The sequence below is a fragment of the Chelonoidis abingdonii genome, chromosome 17 (assembly GCF_003597395.2).
Source record: "Chelonoidis abingdonii isolate Lonesome George chromosome 17, CheloAbing_2.0, whole genome shotgun sequence".
Taxonomy (NCBI): Eukaryota; Metazoa; Chordata; order Testudines; family Testudinidae; genus Chelonoidis; species Chelonoidis abingdonii.
In genome coordinates this window covers 10,806,986-10,826,540 of record NC_133785.1, presented here as the reverse complement: position 1 = coordinate 10,826,540, position 19,555 = coordinate 10,806,986, and the positions used below count along the sequence as shown (strand labels likewise).

The window sequence follows — 19,555 nt, the reverse complement described above, 5'->3', positions numbered from 1 at the left end:
CAACCCAAGTAATATCAAAAACAAGGGGGAAAGAACACAAGCCAAAACAGGGAACGAATGGGTTAAAGACTATTTAGAGATATTAGATGTATTCAAGTCAGCAGGGCCTGATCAAATTCATCTAAGGGCACTTAAGGAACTAGCTGAAGCAATTCTCTTCAAGAACTCCTGGAGGACAGGTGAGGTCCCAGAGGACTGTGGAAGGACTAACATCGTATGTAACTTTAAAAAAAGGGAACAAAGAGGACACAAAGAATAATAGATCAGTCAGCTTAACTTTGACGCCTGCAAAGACACTGGAACAGATTATTAAACAATCAATCTGTAAGTACCCTGAGGATAATGGGGTTAGAAGGAATAGCCAGCATGGATTTGTCAAGAACAAATTATGCCAAACCAACCTCATTTCCTTCTTGACAGTGTAACTGGCCTAGTGGATGGGGTGGAAGCAGTAGACGCAATGTATCTTGATTTTAGTAAGGCATTTGACACACCCCCAAGTGACATTCTCATAAACAAACTAAGGAAACGTAACATAGGCGAAATTACTATAAAGTGGGTGCACAAATGGTTGAAAGACTGTACTCAAAGAATAGTTATCAATGGTTCACTGCCCAACTGGGAGGGTGTGATGTTATGAGTATAATATAATATCTCATTGAAAGGTGACAGGGCCAGAAAGAGTTAATTAACTCACCTCACCGACTGACCTGACCCATGGGTGAACCTTAAGAACTGGTTAGAAAGATATGTAAATGAATAGAGCTTTGAAATGCAAGTCTGCATTGTTAGAGGTAGAAGGGGAGATGTTTGCTCAGCTCCTGGGATGCCAGCAAACAAGTCTTGTCTATTGCTATAGTTTTAATTCAAAGATCAAAAAAGGAATATTAGCATTTAAGATGATACTTGAGTGAAATAGTGTTATTGTCTATGTCTTTGAAGGTTGTGATAACCTGTATCTGAACTGTTTAACGGATAAATTACTCTGTGCTAATTGCCAGGTTTGGGAGAGTTAAGCCTATTGTTTTCCTCAGGCCGGAAAGGCTGCTGGAAATGTTAAGAAGGCCTGGGACATGATCCTATCTTCATCTCAGATTCTGCTTTGGGTTTCAACAAGAGGGCAACTTTAAGCCACAGAGGATTGAGATCCCAGTCACTGACTGGAGTCAACCCCTACTATGGAAATTGGACTATAACCTACATGAACTATTTCTAAAAGGGCTTTTGCAACTACAAGCTCACCTCTACTATGTAACTGGAACCTCAAGAATTTGAATTCAGTCTGTATGTGTATTGAATCTTTCACCAACATCTCTCCTGCTTTTCTTTTAATAAATTTTAGCTTAGTTATAAAGAATTGGCTATAGCATGTATTTTGGGTAAAGATCTAAAGTTATAATTGAACTGGGTATGGTGGCCTAATCCTTTGGGATTGGAAAGACCTTTTCCTTTTTAGATGATGAGATACGAATTTTCAGGAATTATCAATCATATGTTTGAACAGGTTGGTGTCTGGACGGAGGCCTGAGGCTGGTACTTTAAGGGAATGTGTTGTTTTAAAAGTTCTGAGTAACCAGTGAGATACCATAGAAGCTTTTTTGTGCTGGCTGGTAAATCCTTAAGGCGGCAAATGGCCTACACTTACATTTTTTGTCAGCGCTGGTAGTTACAGTGGGGTCGTAAGCAGTGTCGGGCAGGTGCTGCAGTGTGTTCACACTGACGAGCACCAGTGCTGCAGTGTGGCCACATTTCAGCATTTGTCAGCGCTGTTTGGGAGTTGGGTGCATTGTGGGCAGAGTCTATCCCAGCGTTCAAGTGGCTCAATGTGTGCTTTTTCCAAAAGAGGTGGGGTGTGAGGGAGCTGCCGGGAGACCAGAAGAGAGTGGATTTTTGGAGCAAGAACACTGTGACAGCTCCTGCCTTCGCAAGTTCAACAGAAGGGGGGTGGGGTGGAGTGTGACAGGGAGGTCGGGGACAGAGAGAGTGGATTTTTAGAGGCAGACACGTGTGACAGCTCCCTGTGCAAATTCTGGGCCATTTCCCCCAGCCCCTCTCCAATTCAACTCTTAATGTAAAAAGGCTTTCAGAACGAGATAAGCAGCTTCTCCGACGGACTCCTCCCTTGCCCCCGCCCCCAGGCCCGCATGCTGTTTGTCTCCTCAAGCAACAGAGCTGTGAACATTCCAGTGGCCTCGGTTCGCTCACTCCGCTGCAGCAAAGAAGCACTAGCTGTGTTTGGTTTTTTTTAGATAATAGCTCAGGGGAGTAACTCCGTTTGTTGTATACAGGAATTGTGGGATACCTCCTAAATACCACTGGAGGCCAATAACAGGCTGGGTGAGTGTCCACACCAGGGGTGCACCCACCTGATGAGCAGGCGCTGCATCAACAGCAGTGCTGGATTCACTACATAACCATAGCGGATCCGAGGTGTACAAGAGCAGCCGCTGCAGGAAGGGACTTGCAAGCGCTTGGCCCTGAGCTCTGTAAGTGTGGACACCTGGTAAGTTGCAGCGCTGTAACCCTCTCACCAGCGCTGCAACTTGCAAGTGTAGCCAAGCCCCCAGTAGTAGAATAACCACCAGCGTTTGGGATTTGTCTGCCCTGTTTTGTTTGCAGTTCACCCTGATTGAGTGACCTCAGCTGGCTCCCACGGGCAGCACCGTCACAGAGGGCAAAGCTAGTGGGATCCCACAGGGGTCATTCCTGGTTCTGTTCAATATTTTCATTAATGACTTGGATAATGGAGTGCAGAGTAGGCTTGTGTTTTCAGATGACATCAAGCTGGGAGGGGTTGCAAGTGCTTTGGAGGACAGGCTTAGAATTCAAAACAACTTTGACAAATTAGAGACCGGGTCTGAAATTAACAAGATGAAATTCAATACAGACAAATGCAAAACACTGCACTTAGGAAGGAAAAAAAAAAATTAAATGCACAGCAACAAAATGGAGAATAACTGGTGAGGCAGTAATATTGCTGAGAAGGACCCAGAGGTTATACCGGATCACAAACTGAATAGGAGTCAACAATGTGATGCAGGTGCAAAAAAGACTAATATCATTCTGGGGTGTATTAACAGGAGTGTCGTACGTAAGACCTGGGCGGTAACTGCCCTGCTCTGCTCAGCACTAGGGAGGCCTCAATTGCAGTACTGTGTCCGGTTCTGGGTGTCACACTTCAGGCAAGATGTGGACCAACCGGAGAGTCCAGAGGACAGCAACAAAAATGAGAAAAGGTTTAGAAAACCTGACCTGTGAGGAAAAGGAAAAGAAAAAAAAAAGGGGAGGAGAGGGGCCTGTTTAGCCCTGAGAAAAGACAACCGAGTGACTGAGGAGGGGCCTGCTAAGAGTATTCCAGTAGGTTATGGGCTGCTGCAAAGAGGGCAGGGATCAACAGTTCTGCATGGGCGCTCCAGGTAGGACAAGCCATAATAGGCTCAATCTGCAGCAAGGGAGGAGATTTAGGCCAGATATGAGGAAGAACTTTTGGACTCAAAGGGCAGCTAAGCTCTGGAGTTGGCTTCCCAAGGAGTTTGGACTCCCCATCATTGGAGGTTTTTAAGAACAGGTTGGACAAACCCCTGCCAGGGATGGTCTAGGTTTACTTGGTTCTGGCTCAGTGCCGGGGCTTGGACTAGATCACTTCTCCAGGCCCCTTCCAGCCCCACACGTCTGTGATTTTATAAGTGCACAGTTGCTCCTTCCAATTTTTTTAGGGTTACAGAAGGGACCAAATCCCTGACAGGAGTCTCTGCCGTTTGAGCTGCCAGGAATAGTCCTGACAGACCTCCCCAACCCGCACCGCACTTAGAAAGTGTTCTCCATCCCAGCTTAAACAGTGTACGGGCTGGATCAGCCTGGCCAAGCCCCAGCCCACACCCTGCTACCACGGAGCGGAGCGCTACTCTGCCATGTCAATTGCCCTCTCCTTCCTCCTGCTCGCAGACGCTAAGCGGCAGCCCAGCCGCCTCGACCCCCTTGGCTCTGTGCAGAAAGGCAGCGGTGAAGCACTGAGACGAAGGGGAAGCCGGGCAGAATTTCGGCTCAGTAAAGCAGACGTGATTGATGGCTCAACTCCCCAACTGCCCCTGCAGCCAAAGGGAACTCACAGTCGTTCTGCTTTGTGCTTCTATGGGCACAAAGTAAGTAAGGAGTCGGGAGTCCTGAATCCCAGCTCAGCCCTGCTCTAACCCTCTCAACAGGTGAGAAGGGAACCCAGGAGTCCTGGCTCCCAGCCCAGCCCCCATCCACAGGGCCATGCTGCCTCCCACGCCAAGAATCTGGGATTCTGCTGAGCCAGCCGCGGCCACGTCCAGGGAGGCTGCACTAATGTCTGGCTCTCCAGGGCTCTGATGTGTGGAGCAGCAGAGACCTCCTCAACGAGTGGCTTAGGTCAGCGGCCAGGGCCCAGACAACCCCCTCTGAGCTCAATCAGCCAGCCTGCAGGAAGGAGGGGGTCATGAGTGAGTGCTGCGAAGGGTGGGGGGTAGAGCAGGGAGGGCTTAGAACACAGTGGGGGAGGCAGGGGCTGGGATAGGGCCCAGAGTCTAATCACACTCACTACCTGCATCTGGACTTCCTGCACTAACCCCTACCACCACTCTCCTCCCACAATTGGAGAGGAACCCAGGAGTCCTGGCCACCAGCCCTCCTGCTCTGACTACAGTATAGACCCCCGGAGGCCTGGCCCCCCATACATCCCACCAGAGCTCTGGTAGGGAGTATAGTCTAATGACTACAACAAAGGATTTCAGCCAAAATCCTGGATTCTTCTTCTGGTTTCGGGAGGGGAGCAGGGTCCCATGGCTAGAGCAGGGGGCTGGAAGTCAGGAGGACTCCTGGCTTCTGTTCCCAGATCTGTCACTGACTTGCTGTGTGGCCTGGGGCAAGTCCCTCCCCATTTAGTACCTGTGTTTCCCTCCCACTCTTTGTCCATGAGATAAGATCTAGGGGACAGGTACAGTCCCTCGCTGTGTCTGTGCAGTGCCTGGCCCAACCGGGCCCTGCTCGTGGGGGGCGGGGGCTGCAGACTTTACTATAATATTATTTTCTATTCCTAGTTAATAATTAAGAGACAGCTGCAGATGCATGCGTCTCCTTCTTAATCCCCAGGGCTTTTCAATTGGAGCTGGAACCGGCAGTGTGTGAGATGGAACAGAAACTGCTGGCAGATACCAAGCTGGCAGTGCTGCGCTCCGGGCCAAGGACACTGGTCAAGGCAGAGAGCTGGCTAATTTGCCAAGCCAGCCAACCTTAACAGCACAGGCCGATAAGCCGCCCTGTTGTTGCTCAGACCTAGATCACAGGGAGTCTAAGCCAGCTAGATCACATCCCAAATTCACTCAGATCAGCTCTCATCTCCCCGCCTCGCATCACTTGACCTCAGAGAACAGAATCTAGGAGTCCGGGCTCCCAGCCATCTCTGATCTAACACCCTAGACTACACTTCCCTCCCAGAGTGAGACACGGAACCCAGGAGTCCTGCGTGGAGCACGCTGATGATGCCGTTTTGCACCCAGCAGCAGCGGGAGGGGATGTTAAATTAGCAGAAGTCACGACATACTGGTGGGTGGCTCACGCTGCTGAGAGAAGAGATGCAAGGGCATTCCAGAGCTAGATGAATCCTGGCACGGGGTGTGGTACTGCAGAAAGACTTCATTCCAGCAAGCCGCCAAGCAAGTGGATGGACGGGTGCCTTGTGCTCAGTGCAAGCGATGCTGCCATGCCTGCCTGAGTCTGCAGAGAGCCCAAGCCGATCGCTCCGAGAGGGGTGGGGATGTGCCCCAGGTGTAACTGATGCAGGAAAGCAGCGTGAATCTGCAGAGAGCCTGACAATGGAAGAAACACTGCAGCGTATGTGGCAATCAGTTGAGAGACTGAGGACTGCCCAGTGATTAGGACAGGGATTGTGCCAGGGTAAGCCCCCTGGCGGGCCGGGCCAGTTTGTTTACTTGCTGGGTCCGCAGGTTTGGCCAATCGTGGCTCCCACTGGCCATGGTTCGCCATCTCAGGCCAATGGGGGCTGCACGAAGCAGTGCGGCCCAAGGAACGTGCTGGCCGCAGCTTCCAGCAGCTCCCATTGGCCTGGAGCGGGGAACTGTGGCCAGTGGGAGCTGTGATCAGCTGAACCTGCAGATGGGTTAGGAGTGCTAGTCTGTGTTTTGGGAGATATTGGTTCAAATAGTTTTTCACACCCATGCACAGCTGGCCAGATGTATTTTGGGGGTGAGGGTAGGGATTTCGCTTTCCTCTGAAGCATCAGGGATCAGCCACCCTGGAGCGACACTGGGTGGCATGGGTCGGGCTCTGAGCAGGTCCACAGAATCCTCTCTCTAGCTGCCTGGTGGATGGGTCTTGCCCAGATGCTCAGGGTCCAGCTGGTCATCAGACTAGGGGCTGGGAAGGAATTTCCCCCAAGTCATATTGGCAGTGACCTTGGGGGTTTTCACCTCCATCTGCAGCATGGAGCGCAGGTCACCTCCTGGGATCAACTGGGCATGGCTCAGCGCAGGGGCCTTGGGAGACAATTTGGTCTCTCCTGTTCCCTGCCTGGGGCTCACAACCGATTAGTCTCCTGATGGCTGAAGTGCTTTGGTTTAACTACTGTCTTGGGGCTCAGTACAGGGGAATTGAACAGCCTGAGATAGACAAGAGGTCAGACTGGGTGATCTATAGAGCCCTTCTGGCCTTAAACTATGAAATTCCGTGCTCTGCCACAGACTCCCTGGGAGACTTTGGACCAGCCATCCAGCCTTTCTGGGCCTCAGTTTCCTCTCTGTAAAATGAGAATCATTCACCCTTCCCTATCTCCCACAGTGTGGTGAGGGTAAGTGCCTTTGAGATTGTGAGGTGCTAAGTCATTATGGTAACAGGTGTCCAGGTAAGCACTTAAGGTAAGTTATAAATAAACCAGGCAACTGCTGTGTCAGGCTCCATGGTACAGGGCCCCTTGTTATAATAAGTGACTGCATGTGAAAAGCTCTGGGAATCGCTGAAAGCAGGAAATTGAAACCACTGGCCCACGGAGCAGCTAGCTAGAATCAAAGCGGGAGGCAGCGGTGTGTCCAGAGAAGCAGCGGACCAGGCTGGCTAATGAGGCATGGAAAGCAGTAGACGAGACAGTGTCTGGTCAGAGTGGGATCCCTGAAAGCATGGCAGGGTTGGAATCAGATAACGCCACGTTCGCCGCACGATGAATCCAACTGGAGCAAAGCGGGAGGTTTAGACACACTCCAGGCTCCTGCTAAGCAGGATCTTGAGTGACAGCTCATTTGGAGACCAAAATGAAGGAAGGCAGCAGACAGAGCACTGGACTCGGAGTCAGGACTCCTGGGTTCTATTCCTACTTCTGCCACTGACCTTTGGCAGGTCCCTTCCCCTCTCCGTACCTCAGTTTCCTCTCTCCTGCTCTTCAGGGCAGGGACTGTCTCTCATTGTGTGGCTGTACAGTGCCTGGCCCAAAGGGGCCCTGAACTCAGACAGTACCCAGCACCACAGGAGTGCTACCATAACACAAACAATAATCAATGAGAGAGAATAAGCAATATAGGCAGCTGGCAAAAAAAAACCTGGGGTTCCCATCAACTTTTTGTCCTGAACGAGGCCAAAAACTGAAACTTCAAAACGTTGCACAAGTGCAAGCCCACAATCGTTTGTTGTGGAAACAGCAAGACATTCCCACAGCTGGAACATTCTGGTGTTTCCAAAACAAAACATGATGCTGGGGAGCTCGCTAGGCCCCAGCTTCCAAGCTCCCTGCCAGGCGGGCCACCAAGGAGCCAGGGGAGACAAGAGGAAAACAGCAGGTTTCTAGCAAAAGTTTTGTTGAAACTGAGCCGCTCCCCCGAGATATGGTGATTTTGACACATCCGCCTTTTCAAAATTGCAGCCAACTTATTGGCTGGTCCAACTGTCACAGAGAACAGTGCAGGTGAGTAACCACTGGAACAAACTGTCAAGGGCTTGGGTGTATTCTCCAGCTCTTGGTGTCTCCAAATCCAGACTGGTCCCTTTCTGGAGATGGTTTAGTCCAACACAACTGACTGGGCTCAATACAAGGGGAACTGGGTGAATTTTGCGGGTCTGTGTCCTACAGGAGGTCAGACAAGATGGCCACGGGTCTCTTCTGGCCTTAAAAATCTATGAGCAACCTGGCTGCAGGACACTTAATTATTTGTGTTACTGTTCACCAGTCACAGATTGGTTTAAATCTTGGAGTATCAGTTTTGCCTCCAAAATGAGCTACTCCCATTAACTGCTGCAACACTGAATATTATTATACAGACTTTAAATACGTCCCCTCGAATTCATCTCCTTTCTACAGTGAGCAAACCCCATCTAGTCATTCTTCCCTCGCAGGAGTTTTACTAGGTCTCTAATGATTCCAGTTGCCACTCTGTGAACTCCCTGTGATTGTGCAGTCTGGATCGACAAAGCGTGTGCACACCCGGAGAGCCAACCTATCCCCCTGCTACCCCTCCCCCAAGGGAATTCCAAGGATCCCCACCAACACACACACAGCCCTACCCATCCAACCCTGGGGGAAGGGCCTACGTCACTCCTACAAAACAAATGCCCAGCACCCACCATGCCCCTACTGACACCCCCATCATTCCCAGGATACCATGCCCAGGCAAAGATCCTAGCCCCCTGCCTTTCTACTCCCCAGCCCAGTCAAGAGAGCAGAATCGTGGGGGCTCTCACAGTCCCTCCTCTCCTGCTGCCAGCTGGCAGCGGGTGGGGGGGAGGGGGGTATCCATGCCAGACTCTTTTTTGCATCGATCCCCAGTTGTTAGTTTGAGTGGCAAGAGCTGTCGCATCGTTAGGAAGGGAACAGGGAGTCTGAACAGCCGAACGCCCACGCCTGGGGTTTGAATGGAGCAGCCTGTCATGCAGACGGAACACAAGTGCTTCTGTTTATCGCCAGCGCCCCAGAGACTCTAGCACAACGCCAGGAAATGCGAACTGCCAAGAAGGAAACTAGCAGGTTGATCTTCACATGCTGAAGCCTCCAACAACCAGGGATAGAACCCAGGAATCCTGACTCTCAGCCCTGCCCCCACACCCACCTCTAACCCACTAACTCCCACTCCCATCTCAGAGCTGGTTCTCACCACTAGATCCCATCGCTAGCTTCCAGGGATCAGACAGAGGTGGACTTTAACACATGCTTGCCAGTGGATTAAAATTTGTCTCCAGACTGAGTTTCACGCATAGTACTGAGGACAACATCCCCTTCCACCTCTAACACACACACAGCCCCCCCACTTTCTCCTCCTCCCACATACACCCCCATGCTGCTGGGAGCAGCCGTCACTCAGGGAGAATATTTCCCGCAAAGCTTTTTTAGGAAGGAAAATGAGGTTTCCCACATATAGAGAATTCCCATGGAAAGTTTCCGCCAGCCTTGGAATTGTAGATTTTTCATTAAAAACTGAAAATTAACCAGTGTGGGGCCAGATGCCTTCCAGAGTTTGGAAATTCCTAGCTGGAAACATTATAGTTCTGGGGAAAGCATGCTGGACTTTCAGCAGTTTTCAGCCAGAAGTTTCCCCGTTTGCGGCCAAATTGTTTCTTTCCAAATTGTCCAGGTTTGGGCTGAACATTTTCGCTTTTCAATGTCAAGTCAAACTGTTCTCCAACCAAGAGCAGATCCGCACTCTGCCCTTCCTCAGCAGGGCGCAAAACTGAGCCTGGTTGGCCCCCGCCCAGGAGCAGGGTGGTGTCCTACCTCAATGCGGCCGGTGTCAGGCTGGAAGCCACGGGAGGGGTCCTCGGTGGTGACGCGGCACTGGATGGCACAGCCATTGATGCGTATGCTGTCCTGCCGCAGGCCCAACTCTGCCAGGCTCTTCCCCTCCGCGATGTGGATCTGGGCATGCACCAGGTCCACGCTGCCAAGAGAGTGGAGGAGGAGAGCTTGTGTTAACCTTCAACTGACTACAGCAGCGCCAGTGTCCACCAGAACCAGTCCCAGCAACCCAACCTCCTCCACAGAGCCCGTGTCCCCGAATAACCCCCAAATGGGACCCCTGATCCCTCACGTGGGGCCCCCATAATGTCCCACATCACCCACCATAGCCTCTCCTCCTCCAGTGTCCCTACAGAGCTGGGGATCTGTGGGTGCATTGATTCTATTGCCTTTTGGGATCACACAGGGTTTTCTATCCACCAATTTCAAAGTCATTGGCAAACACAGGCCAGGATTGGCACCCCCATTATTATACTAATGGGGAAACTGAGGCACAGAGTGACAGGACAGTCCCCTCCTTGCTCAGTGCCTCAGTTTCCTTTTCCATCTTTTGTTTATTGCTCTTCAGAGCAAGGACTGTCTCTCACTGCGTGCCCGTGCATTCCACAGCATGACGGGGCCCCGGCTCTGTGCGTGCCCAGCACAATGCCCCTCTCCCGTGATCTTAGGGCCTCTGGATGCTACAGAAATACCACCTGCAAGCATGGTAAATTAAGCCTGTGTTTAAATGCTGTGTTGGACAACAAAGGGATTACTCAAGCAGGTACTTAACTACAAGCTCTTTCGGGACCTTTTTTAAAAGGCCGTTAGGAGCCTAAATCCTATTGACTTTCGATAGGGCAAGTAACTCCCATTTAGGCCTTTGAAAGTTGCCCTCGATGTGCTTTGCTGAACCAGGGCCATCAAGCTGGGATTTTAGCCAGTGATTACGCTTGTGTGATGCCCAAGCCAGGCCCAAATCCAGCTTGCAGGCCCCAGCCAGTCCAACTCTGAACACGCCTGAGTGGGAGCACTCAGAAGACTGGGAACTGTTTTCACATAGTCCCACAGAGCCAAATTCAAGCATTCAAAGTCGCAAGTTGGGCCCCTGCGCCTCTGTTTCCCCTCCTGCCCTTTGTCTATTCAGACAGTGAGCCTTGGGGGCAGGATCTGTCTCTCACCGTGTGTCTGAGCAGAGCCCAGATCTCAGCTAGGGTCTGGACAGCCTCCAGCCTGGCAGGGTCCTGGTGTGTGACCAATAACACAGACTCATAATGATAAGGATTGAGGGTTTTACAGCGCCATCCAAGTGACAAGCAAGCCTTCAATGCTCAGTCAGTAGGACAAATGCCTGGCGAGGGCTCTAACAGACCAGCAGCCCCTGCAACACGCACACTTTGTGGGATGATTGATATTTTATGATCCATGAACTCAAAGCTGGGTTGTAAACGCATCTGTTTTAAATGCACCTGCCTGTGACCTAACCCCAGGCAGCTCAGATCTTGCCTTTACATAGACAGAGAGATTCTGAGGGGGGAGGGGAGTCAGGACTCCTGGGTTCTCTTCCCAGCTCTGCAATTAAGGGGTTAGCACATGGGGCGGGAGTCATGTTTCCCACTCTAACCCATTAGACCCCACTGTCCTCCCAGAGTCAGGGTTAGAACAAGGGCACTCTGTCTCTCGGCTCTAACCACAGGCCGGGACTGAGGCACCTGGCTATAATAAAGGGGCTATTTTAAAATAGAACCAGAAACTCCCAGAGTTAAGGCCAGAGGGGACCATGAGACAGTCTAGGCTGCCCTCCTGTGTAGCACAGGCAGAGTGTCACTCAGTTCCCCTGTATTGAGCCCAGCCACTTGGGTTGCCTAAGCATCTCCCAGCAAGACAGCCAGTCTGGAAAATCCACTGCTTCCCTTGGGAGTTTGCTCCAATGTTTAATCACCTACACTGCTAAAAACTGGTGCCTTGTTTCTAATCTGAACATGTCAGCCGCCCTGAACTCAGGCAGAAACATGAAACACTTTCACTCAGCGGAGAGCCACCTTCATTATTAGTGTTAGAGTTGTACCCAGAAACCCCCACCCAGTCACGGCCTCATTGGGCCTGGTTCTCCCCAGACCTGCAGCGAGAGACAGTCCTCGGCCCAAAGAGCTCGCAATCTAAACAAGGAGTGGGAGAGGAAACAGGCAGAGAGTGACAAAGGGACTTGCCCAAGCTCAGTGGCAGGACTCTGTACAGGACCCACAATTCCCAAGACCTAGCCCAATGCCACCTCTACTATATCAGACTGTGTCTGCTGAGTCAGAGGGGTTATCCCCAAGGGACTGCGGGTCAGGATTGAGGGGCACCGGCAGAGCTGTGGGGGGGAGCCTAGGAGTGGGATAGCAGGACGCTGTGGGTTGGGGGTGAGGGGCACTGGCAGAGCTGTGGGGGAGCCTAGCGCTGGGATAGCAGGGGGCTGCAGGTTTGGATTGAGGGGCACAGGCAAAACTGTGTGGGGGAGTGCAGGGCTGGGCTAGCAGGGGGCTGTTGGTTGGGATTGAGGGGCAGCGGCAGAGCTGGGTGTGTGAGTGAGTTTGTACAGCAATGGCAGCTCAATGATGTAGCTTTGCCTGTTACCTGCCCCTCTCCAATTATGTCCCTCATTTTCACGGACAATGGATCCAGTGCTGCTCCCCCCGCCAAATACAGGGTGACTGACAGCACTATTGCTGGGGTTACCACCCCACACTGGGAAACTGATGCCAGGCTTCAAGCCATGGCATGGGGCGGGAGAGTGTGGGAGTCTGGTCTCTTTGGAGCTGGAGGCCGGCGAGCTCTGATTTAAGCAGCTCACACTCTCAGCACGGCCAGGTGCCTGCTCTGCCAACGCAGGAGGCGCTCCATTCCCAGGGGAATCTGGAGATTGACCGTAGTCCTTAATTAACAGCCCCTTGGGGCAACTGCTGACTGCAGGGGCGGGGGCAGCAGTGGATATGATGTCCATGGAACGCTATGGGACAATGCCCCCCCATTGCACTGCAAATTCCAACTCTGGTTCCCACCCCCACAGCTCTGCCAGTTTCCCTCAATCCCAATGGGGGGGCTGCAGGTCAGGATTGAGGGGCATTAGCAGAGATCATGGGGGTGGAGCCCAGGGCTGGGACTGCAGGGGGCTGTGAGTTGGGATTGGGGGGTGCTGGCAGAGTGGCAATCACAGCAATTAATTAACAATTCCACCCTGCTCCTCCAGTCACACAGACAGATGGTCTGAATTGCTGCTACTATGGTTTATTAATCATTTCCATTTCCCTTGGCACAGGGTAGTTGCTGTTCCCAGCCTCTGGACCCAGCACCCACCCCTCGGTCAGGCATCTCAGAAGATCCAGCTTCAGTACTCAAAAGGGTGTTTTTAAAATTTCGGATGGATCTATTTCCTCATCACATTAGCCTGGGGAACTCATGGCCACTGGATCCCACTGCCATTCACCCTGCTTCCAAATGTAGAAATGAGGGGGCAGGGAATGTGCCTGGAAGGTGGCAAATTCAGGAACGATCAACGGGGAATGCTTAATGCTGGTGCCCCTTCATCCCAGGCTGATTGCTGGTAGCCAGGGCTTTGCCAGATTATTCCTATTTGGAGAAGAAACAGATGGTCCCACTCCGCTATTTCTTTGGTGCCATCCTGTTCATTTTCTAAGCATCCAGAGAAAGTTTTGTTCCTTGAGCACAGGAGGAACAAAGAGCTGGCAGGTCCTTGGTCTGAAATCCCCGCACAAGTCTCCAGCCAGTCCTGTGCCCAAGAAGCCCTGTCTCTCACTTAGGGTCACTCTCGTGACTACCTTGCTCACTATTTGGCTCTCTCATCCAGACGCAGCTGCAACCACTTAGCACCCCAGCCCCGCAACTGGCAATCAGGAAACCCGAGACTACACAGTTTCGCTTCTGATCAGCCTTGCCACATGGAGAACTGGCTTAGACTTCTCCAGCTCTCTCACTTCAAAGAGCAGATTAATTGCTCTTCCTTCCATTTAGCCTGAAAGGCGCTTAGCACACCTATCAGCTGTAGCCAGGCCTATAAATCAAAGGCCTCCTGGACGGCAGCTATTATCACCTTCCAGTGTAAGGACACACCACCAAACAGGCTTGGGGAACTCCTCAGTACAAGATCCCTCTGCTATTCACCCTGCCTCAAAATGCTAGAATGAGGGAGATCATGGCAGGGGCACTGGAATAATGTGTATAGTGGGGGAGCTGAGAGCCATTGAACCAAACTGTAACCCTGAATATGATGGAAACCACTTCAAGCCAGGGGGTGCTGCTGCACCCCCAGTTCCTCTAGTTCTAGCACCTCTGGACCATGCCCCACAGCCCTGTCTGATCATTGCTTCGTGCTGCCCCACCTAGTGTTTCTTGTCTTACACTTAGCCCGGAAGCTCTTTGAGGCTGGGACCATCTTTCCCTGCTGGGTCTGTACAGCACCTAGCACCGTGGCTCTATGAGGAGTAATACAAATAAGAAGTAATTGGTTGAGCTTACACCGAACTCGACAGCACATCTTGGTCTGTCACACCATAACTTGAACACCACCTCTGAGCCATTCCCATTCTTCAGGGAAGGCCCTAGGAGCAGTGGCCAGCACCCTCTGGATCCTGGGGTATGGCTCTGGATCCTGGGGTGAGACGTGAAGGCTCTGACAGCCCTTCAGCACAGCCCCAGGGTACAAGCCTGACTGTCCCAGAGCCCAGCGCTTCCACCTCAGCTTCCCCATCACGCTCTTCAGCCTACTTCCCCCACAGAGGTAACCTAGCCCTGCAGCCGAGCCGCTCTGGGGAGCTCAGCCCTGCAGCCAGCTCTAAGACAAGAGAGCCTCCAGCCCTCCTCCTTTCAGGCAGGGCCCAGCAGCAACCATCTGTCCTGCTGTCTAGCCACCTGGGCTCCAAACAACCCAACAACTGGGACCAGCTCTACACACCTACCATTGCACCAGCCTCACCCAGCTCCTCACTCCCAGAGAGAAGCAGCCCATCTGCTTTCCTCTCCAGTGCTGGGCTCTCCCCGGCTTCAGTCCAGCCCTCTGCACAGGTGTAGCAGGGCCAGGCTAGTTCACCCTTAAAAGGGCAGGTCGTCCTGTTACACCCAGCTTCAAGCACCTCTGCTGTTCTCTGTGGATCAAACAGCTGGTTGCTGGCCCCAATTCAGGCTTCCCAGCAGAACACTCCCTCATCTCATCTTTGCCCACCCTTCCAACAGAGTGTAACACGGTGATACCCAGAGGGGAGGGGAAGGCCTCACAGCCCCTGGCCTGGAAGGAGGATTGTGGGCATGCAGAGCCCTGGCGTGGGGGGCAGAATGGGGCGGCCTGCCATGGGGGAAGGAGGATTGCAGGCATGCAGAGCCCTGGCATGGGAGGGAATGGGGGAATGGTGGGTCATTCCAAGCTCCTATCATGGGCAAAAATAGGGGACCCTGGAATGGGAGAATGGAGGAAGGGGAGGCAGACACCAGCCATGGGGAAGGAGAATGGGGACCGTGGAATGGGGGAAGCGGAGCCCACACAGGGCCCCTCCCATGGGGAGAAGGTGGGAATAGGGGACACACAGAGCCCCTGGCAGGGGAGAGATTGGAGGAAGTTGTAGGAAACCCTTGCAATAAAGGGGACTGGGCAGGTGGCACCCAGGGAGCAGTGTGGGGAATAGAGGGATGCCAGGGGCCCTGGTGGGGACAGAGCACTCAACCAACAGAAGCTATGAAGTGTGTGACCTGCTAGTAGCAATTCTCATTAGTAACAGGGACAGCACGAGAAGCGGGAAGGCAGCTCATTCCAAAGTGACCTACAGGAAACGCTTCATTCGCAGCCCACCCTTAGACTGGGGTACACGCTCCCACTAGACCCGGCTGCTCATCCCCCAGTCACATGATGTAAGAACAAGGGGCAGCCAGCCAAAGGTGGCAAATTCAGAAGTGAGCAGTGTTACTCTGGGGAACTCCCCACCACAAGACACAGTTGAGATGAAGAGCTGAGCAGGATTCCACAAGCGGACTGAACTTTTGTATGAAGAAAGGGACTACCTGGAGTGAAACTAGTCGGAGTTTAAAGACTCATCAGGAGCTTTGTGTTTGGTTTAATCCTATTCTGCTCCAAAACTTAAGGCAACTGCTTACATAGGGGTCCCTCACCCAGCACTGAGATGCAGCTGCCTCTGGGGTGGGGCACTAGGACTGTTTAATATACAGGGATCCCTTGCCCAGCGCTGAGATGCGGACGTCTCTGGGGTGGGGCACGGGGACTGTTTATACAGGGGTCCCTCATCCAGCGCTGAGATGCATCTGCCTCTGAGGTGGGGTACACAGACTGTTTATACAGGGAGCCCTTGCCAGGCACTGAGATGCAACTGTCTCTGGGGTGGGGCATGCAGGTGGGGCATGAGGATCTCTCATTTGGCACTGATACGCACACTCAAATGAGACTATGCAATACTATTGTCCTCCCAACATTACCGTATGTCTTGGAACTATGACAGATGGTGAAAGTGCATGGCAAGAAGCCGAATGCATTTCACCAGCGTAGTTTGAGAAGAATACTGGGAACTGATTGGCGAGATCGTGTAACCGATGTGGAAGTCCTCTGGCACACAGCCAGCACAATGAGGACTCAGTAACTGGGCAGAGTTGACTATGGTGGTTTGGCCACTGCCCTGTGGCAGAAGCACAAGGTACGTCTTGGACTGGATTCCGGCTGTAGGAACGAGAAGGAGTGGAGGACAAGGATAATAGAGAAGGATGCTGCCACTGTGAAGACAACTTACAATGGAGTCAAACACCTTGGTCTGGACAGACGGCTGTGGGGAAATGGGTTGTGCCAGTAGGCACAGGAGACTCTACAGGTATATCTACACCACAGTTCGACACCGTGACTGGCCCGGCCAGCTGACTCAGGCTAGCAGGGCTCAGGCTAAGGGGCTGTTTAACTGCACTGCAGACATTCAGGCTCGGGCTACAGCCCGACTCTAGGACCGTGTGAAGTGGGAGAGTCCCGGCTACTGCCTGAGCCCAAATGTCTACACTGCAACTAAAGAGCCGTTACCCCAAGCCCGAGTTGGCTGGCACAGGCTAGCTGGGGGGTTTAGTTGCAGTGTAGACGTACCCTCAGTCTAAGTAAGACTCAGCCACTTCTGGGGTGGAGCACAGGGGCTGTTTATACAAGGACCTGGCATTGAGATGTGACCACCTCAGGGGGTGGGGCAGCTGTTTATAGAAGAAATTTTGTAGGAATTTTTCCCTAGAGGCCAGTTATTCTATCGCTTCCCATTAGGGGGTGTCTTGCACCTTCCCCTAACAAAGCTGGTGCTAGCTGCTGTTGGCTAGATGGGTCCCCTGAATCACATTCCACTGATCCCCCCTCCCCACACACACACAAGGGAAACTATATCTGTTGACTAGATGGGGAAACTGAGGCAAAGAAAGGCTACAGGATTTGTCCAACATCAGTAGGAGAGCTGAGAAGAGAGCACAGGAGTCCTTACTCCCAGCTCCCCCTGCTCTAACCACTAGACACCACTCTCCTCCCAGAGGTAGGATAGAACCCAGGTGGCCTTAATCCTAGTCCTACCAGCTTGCTGTCTATGATGGATTTCCAACTAAGCTGCGGAAAAACGGATTGTTCTGACGGGGCAGGGGGCTCCAGCTGAAAGGTGCTGAAAGGTGCTTCATGGAGGGAGCCAGGTCCATTGTCCCACCATGAATAAATGCCCATCAAATAGCCTTATCTCCCAAAGACAGGCGGCTGCCCCGCACAATGCCAACAACAAAGCTGCCTGGCTGCTGTAGCTGAGGTGGGGCCATCTATGGGAGCATGGAGCAGACACAGATTAATGCTGCCCCGCAATCACACAATGTACATGCCCCACAATCACACAATGTCCAGTGCAGGAAGTGGAAGGGGGGCAGATACCAAGCTATATGGGGCTTTTGGGCTGATCTGGGTGAGGGGCATAGTGGGCTGAGATGCAGATGCCTCTAGGGTATGGCCTGAGAGCTGTTTATACAGGGATCCCTCTTCTGGCACTGAGATGTAGCCACTCTGAGGTGGAGCCGTGTGTGTGTGTGTGATTATATAAGGACCTCTTATTATTTTGGGGAAGTTCTATGGCCTGTGTTCTACAGGAGGTCAGACTACGTGGAATCTATGAATCCCTCACCCAGTGCTCAGATCCAGCTGCCTCTGGGGTGGGGCGGGGGGGCTGTTTATACAGGGATCCCTCACCTGGTGCTGAACTGCACCCGCCTCTGGGGTGGAGTGTGGGGGCCGCTTATAAAATTACAGCTGTTGCAGGAAGAGGTGGCAGGAGATGGCTGCCAGCACTGGGTAATTCAGCAGCCTATGTCAAAGTGCTTTACAGCTGCAATTAAGGCTCACAGCCCCCTAGGGAGGCTGAGAATGGCTGAGAGGCCCCCCCCCCAGCAGGACACAGAGGTTAAGTGACTAGCCCAAGGTGACCCGGTAGAGCTGGAATTAAAATGAGTTAGTGCCAGCGTGTCACATCCCCTACCTCTAGCCAGGCCCCCCTGCAGAGAGAACAGGAGGGGGAAGGCCTTCGCAGGAGCAGCAGGGTCTGGTGGCTACAACTTTGAAGTGGGAGCCAGGATTCCTAGGTTCTGTACCCAGATCTGGTGGCTAGAACTTTGAAGTGGGAGGCAGGACACTTGGGTCTGGTGGCTTGAACTTTGAAGTGGGAGCCAGGACTCCTGGGTTCTGTACCTGGTCTGGGTGGAAGTGGGGTCTAGTGTTTTAAAGGAGTAGGAAGCTAGGTTCTTTCCCCAGCTTTGAAAGTGAAGTCAAGTCTACTGGTTGCGGGGGAGCTGGGATGCAGGATCCCTGAGTTGTATCCTCATCTCGAGGGCAGTGAGGTTTAGTGCTCAGAGGCCTGGGAGCCAGGACTCCTGAGTTCTAGCCTAGCTCTGGGAGGGGAGTGGTACCCAATGGTTAGAGCAGGGTGTACTTGAATGGCACAAAGAGGCTTTTATATAATGGGAAAGTCCACTGTGCATGAATGCCATGTCTCCTCTCTGGGTCCTGCTCTCATCCCTTATCAATGGTTCCCTGACAAGGCTATTTAGCCTCTTCTCCTCTTGACAAATTGGTTCTGAGCCCGATTTATTTATTTTATGCAAGCCCAACAGTCCTTAGGTTGCTGTTTGGGCCTTTTAACGCAGTGATTAATTGGGAAAGGTTGGAGTTTTTTATGTTCATTAAAGGTTACAGGATAAATATGCAAATATCTCAATTTAAAGAGCTAAGCGCGTCGTAAAAGCAGCCTGCACACCGGCCCCAGCGTGGCTATAAATCTAGCTACATATTAGCAAAATAAATATAAATGAGGGCTCCTATTAAAGAAGCCTTGAAAGGTGGGTTGTTTGAGCACTGATAGGAGGATTCAAAAGCTCTTTACAGGGTAAATCCGCTGCCATCTAGTTCGGTTTTTATCTGCACCCTTCGCTATAGTATAGGAACTTTGCAACCACAAATAGATTTATTTGTACTGCAGTAATGGGTAACTGAGCTGGGGGGGGCCCACTGTGGTGGATCAGGGCCCCAATTGTTTTGGGTGCTGCACATGTTCCCACTTGAGATCGGGGAGACCCTGCTGCGCCCGGTGCTGCACAGACACACAAGAAAAAACAGTCCCTGTCCCAAAGACCTCAAAGTCTAAACAGACAAAGGGCTGGAGGGGAAACTGAGGCAGAGAAAAGAGAAGAGACTTACCCCAGGTCAGAGGCAGAACAAGGAATTAGAACCCAGGAGTTCTGACTCCCACTCCAATGGCCTCGCCTCTAAACCAGACC

At 52.2% G+C, this 19,555-nt stretch overlaps 1 protein-coding gene across 5 annotated transcripts in view; it reads right to left on the bottom strand.

Moving 5' to 3' along the window:
• The window catches only part of PC (pyruvate carboxylase), a 248,923-nt gene that overhangs the window by 80,370 nt on the left and 148,998 nt on the right, over positions 1 to 19,555 (bottom strand). For all 5 annotated transcript variants that reach the window (XM_032804324.2, XM_075073286.1, XM_032804323.2 and 2 more), the window contains one exon: positions 9,731 to 9,893. In XM_032804324.2, coding sequence (XP_032660215.1) covers positions 9,731 to 9,893 — 163 coding nt within the window. The remainder of the gene's footprint in view (positions 1 to 9,730; positions 9,894 to 19,555) is intronic.